At 27.7% G+C, this 4,184-nt stretch overlaps 3 protein-coding genes across 3 annotated transcripts in view, besides 3 other annotated features; 2 read left to right on the plus strand and 1 right to left on the minus strand.

Annotated features, from left to right (window-relative positions):
* Window positions 1–7, minus strand: part of EDI_195990 (uncharacterized protein) — a gene marked incomplete at both ends in the record, with an annotated part of 2,050 nt that extends 2,043 nt beyond the window's left edge. The window contains one exon of the mRNA XM_001733396.1: window positions 1–7. This exon is cut by the window's left edge and continues 777 nt beyond it. Within this exon, the coding sequence (XP_001733448.1) occupies window positions 1–7 (7 nt within the window).
* A 320-nt stretch (window positions 8–327) lies between these two features.
* Window positions 328–407: a sequence feature (AT_rich).
* Window positions 408–899: 492 nt separating this feature from the next.
* EDI_196100 (polynucleotide kinase- 3'-phosphatase, putative) lies at window positions 900–2,079 on the plus strand (the record flags this gene model as incomplete). Its single annotated transcript, XM_001738813.1, has 2 exons — window positions 900–980; window positions 1,033–2,079. 2 exons carry the CDS (start codon window positions 900–902, stop codon window positions 2,077–2,079), a joined length of 1,128 nt encoding a protein of 375 aa, XP_001738865.1.
* Window positions 2,057–2,140: a sequence feature (AT_rich).
* Window positions 2,141–2,192: 52 nt separating this feature from the next.
* On the plus strand, window positions 2,193–3,998 carry EDI_196110 (mitogen-activated protein kinase kinase, putative; the record flags this gene model as incomplete). The annotated part of the gene is made up of 1 exon (XM_001738814.1): window positions 2,193–3,998. One exon carries the CDS (start codon window positions 2,193–2,195, stop codon window positions 3,996–3,998), a length of 1,806 nt encoding a protein of 601 aa, XP_001738866.1.
* A 14-nt stretch (window positions 3,999–4,012) lies between these two features.
* Window positions 4,013–4,153: a sequence feature (AT_rich).
* Between the last annotated feature and the right edge of the window lie 31 nt (window positions 4,154–4,184).

Below are 4,184 nucleotides of genomic sequence, written 5' to 3' on the forward strand. Positions count from 1 at the left end.
CATACATATTCTTTGTCTCGAGTCTGTATATTTCAAACCATATGATTTTTAAATATGCCATACGTTTGTCCATATACTACTGTGTCTTCTATTTTAAATGAGGAAGTGTTTGATATGATATTTGGAAGGTGTTTTCACAATAACCTCATTTCCAAGTAATACATACATTCCAATAATCCCTGCATTACTTATCCGTTCTCTGTTCATTGATATTCGTTTAACTTCTCGAAGAACATCTTTTGGTCTTTTTTCTATCTTCTTTTGAGATGGCATAATTAATTTTCAAATTGTAATTAATTAATTCTAACTTCTTCTTTTTAACTCTTCAATTTTAATAAAAAAACTTAAAAAATATTCATGTAATTTTAAAAATATTATTTTTTCTTAAAAAAAAATTATTATAAATTGCAATTTCACTTTGTGTTGTTATTCTTTAAAAATTCAAAGTAAAATTACTTCTTTCAATAAGTGAAATATATTTCATATGAAAATTTCCATTACACTCTTTAGTTTTTATTGTTTAGATTAATTAGATACATTTATTTATATTATTACTCAATAAACTTATTCACTTTAATTATTTAAATAAAGGTAAAAATATATTGTTATTTTGTTTTGTAAAGGTAAAGTCTTGTTAACCAAAAGAAGGTATTATTTCATCATTCTGTTTTATTGTTTTAGTGTCAAGTTATACTTATTTTAATGTCTTGTTTTTATTGTTCTTAGTAAAAATTTTTTTGGTATTTGGTATAACTTCTCTTGTTTTTTAACAAATAACTGTTCTAATTCATTAACTCACCTACATGTTTTGCTTAGTATTTTATAAGAACTAGAGTGAAAGATCTAACTTAAATTAATCCATGGAATTTTGGAAAAAATACCTAAAAAATAAAAATGAAATGTATATGATTTTTAGTGATCCACGATGTGAAGCCAAATCAAAAATTGTTTCCTTCGATTTAGATGGTACTTTAGTCACTGTTTGCTGTTCATTTCTTTCTTTTATTTAACTTGTTTTATTGATTTGGTTAGACAAAAACTGGTAAAACTTTTGCTACATCTTCAGAGGATTGGAAGTGGTTGAATGAAAAAGTGGTATCAACACTTCAACAAGAAGTAGAAAGAGATGCAAAGATTGTCATTTTCACTAACCAAAAAGGGGTCATGAGTCGTGGTGAAGTAAACACCAAAAAGTGTAATGAATTTTGTCAACGAATAGAACATATCCTAAAACAATTAGCTGGGTATGAGATATATGTACAAGTGTTTGTTGCAATATCAGATAACATTTATAGAAAACCACTTCCAGGAATGTGGTCATTATTAGAGAAAAATAACCAAGGTATCAAAATTGATAAGTCAAAGAGTTATTTTATTGGAGATGCAGCAGGAAGAAGAGACCATTGGGTGAAAGGAAAAAAGAAAGATTTTAGTTGCAGTGATCGTAAATTTGCGAAAAATGTTGGGATAAAATTTAACACACCTGAAGAATATTTTCTTGGAATGAAACCTTGTGAGTTTGAGTGGGATGACATAGACATGAATTCCTTTCCTGTAGTCTCAGGAAGAGAAAGGTTAGACCTTTTAAAAATCCAATTCAAAGAAAGTAGGGAAATAATTTTATTTGTTGGATCTCCTGCTTCAGGTAAAACTTCATTTTATAAGAAATATCTAAAACCAATGGGGTATGAATGGATCAATATGGATACACTAGGCAATAAAACAAAGTGTATGAGAGAGGCAAAGAAATTGATTGAAAATCGGTCATTTGTTATTGACAATTCAAATCCAACTGTTGAAGGAAGACAGGAATTTATTGAGTTAGCGAAAAAGAATGACATTCCTATTAGGTGTTTTTATTTTGCATGTGATAAAAAATTAACAAACCACTTAAATACTTTTCGAGCATTAACAACAAATAAAAATATTCCAGTAATTGCTATAAACGTGTATTATAAAAATTTTGTTCAACCAAAAAAAGAAGAAGGATTTACAGAAATTATAACAATCCCATTTGTAATAGAAGAAGATTATTTATTAACAAATGATAGAAAACAATTATTATATTATTCATATTAAGCATTAAGAAAAACATTATTATTAATTTTTCAGAAAATTCAAATTTTTTTATGTTTTTTTTGGAAGTCTTTAAAACTTGAAAAAACAAATTTAGTGGTGCTTTGATTAAGACAATGATGAAAGCTCCTTATGCTCATAATTTGGATTATGACTCTCGTCAATTAATTGAACAATTAATGCTTACACCAAATGATAAAAGAACACCGTTAAACCAAATATTCTTTGATGTAGCTGTTGGGTTTAATAAAAGAACTGAATATCGAATGTTATGGTTCAGATTTGATATACGAAAACTATACTTTCTAAGACATGGAGATCCAAGAGAAGAACTTTTATTCTCATCTTTTTCATATGTTACATTAGAAGATAACAATTCGAGGATTAAATTAATTGTGACTGACTTTGTAGAGAATCCAAAAACATATATTATTATTACTCAATCACAGAGCGATACATTACTAATTTTTCAATTACTTCGAGGTATTTCTACACGTCCTACTATGTTATTTTTTGAACAAGATTTTTACCAAGACTATGTTAATAAAAAAAGAACTGTTGCTTGTAAAAAAAGAGGTCAAACTGCATGGGCAAGGAGAGATATGATTATATTTAATGGATTATTTGTATTATATGGAGAAACAGGAAGAATTCCATTAACTATGTGTCCTATGTGTGATAAAGTTAATATTATAAGACATCCAAGAAATGTTTTAGAAATTACTACATCAATAAGAAGAATATTATTACATTTTGATAGTGATATAGATATGAATGATACGTATGAGTGTTTATTGAGCTGTGATCAATATGTTCGTCAACCAATAATGTTTCCAGTAAAAGATTTTTTTACAGGTAAATTAGGAGATTTACACCAAAGTTGTAGAGAAGTTTGTATTAAAAATATGTTGTATCCAGAAGAGTGTTTTGATAATTTTCCTGTTCTTTGTGAAATACTTCGTGCAGTTACAAAAAAAAGATGTGTCACTGTTGGAGATCGTAAAACAACAAAAAAAGAAGAAGAAGAACTTACAAGAAGACCACCACCTCCTCCTCAAGTTCCATTACAAGAAGATGATTTAGGACAATATTGTATTAAAGATGATCCTAAGAAGTATTATAGTAACTTTGTTTCAGTAGGTAAAGGTGGATTTGGAGAGGTATTCAAAGCAACAAGAAAAGAAGATGGAGCTGCTGTAGCTTTAAAAGTACTTCGTCATAGTGTTGATGAAAGATATGCAAAAATAGGGTGTGAAGTTGCAAGAATGAAATTGTGGGATCATCCTAATTTAATTAAAACAATTGGGTGTTTTTTATATGATCATAAAGTATACATCGGAATGGAATTTTGTTCTGGAGGAACATTAAAATCAATGTTAAAACCACGGAATCAAGGGTTGTCATTTAGTGAAATTGCTTATATTCTTAAACAATCATTACAAGGCATTGCTTATATTCATCAAACAGGATTTATTCATAGAGATATAAAAACTGCAAATATTTTGATGGATGATCGTTGTTGTGTTAAAGTGATTGATTTTGGTTTAGTAGTTAGAAAATCATCACAACCACAAAACCGTGCTGGTTCAAAATCGTATATGGCACCAGAAGTTATTAAACAAATACCTTATGACGAAAAAGTTGATATTTGGAGTATTGGATGTGTTGCACAAGAATTACTTGAATCCCAACCACCATATAAAGAACATGGTGTTATTAAAGGAATGTTTAAAACAGCTGCGTTTGGGGCACAATATCTTAGAGATGAAACAAAAGCAACTGAACCATTTGTAGATTTTGTTAATAAATGTTTTGCTTATGACCCACGAGATAGACCTTCATGTGATGAGTTATTAACACATAAATTCTTACAATATGCTCAACAATCAAATTATATGAGAAGGTGTTATGAAATTCCTTGAATGTAATGAAAATGTTATATTATTTGAAAAACAATCAATTAATTTAATAAATTTATTCCTTCTTGTTTTATTAATGTTTTTTTTGTTTATTTAATTATTTATTCTTAATTGTAAAATAAATCTCATTAAACAAAATCATAAAATAAATTATTATTGTTAGGTTTATCCTCAATTTAATTTAGGCTT

The sequence above is a fragment of the Entamoeba dispar genome, genomic scaffold, assembly GCF_000209125.1.
Source record: "Entamoeba dispar SAW760 scf_1105229461699 genomic scaffold, whole genome shotgun sequence".
Lineage (NCBI taxonomy): Eukaryota > Evosea > Mastigamoebida > Endamoebidae > Entamoeba > Entamoeba dispar.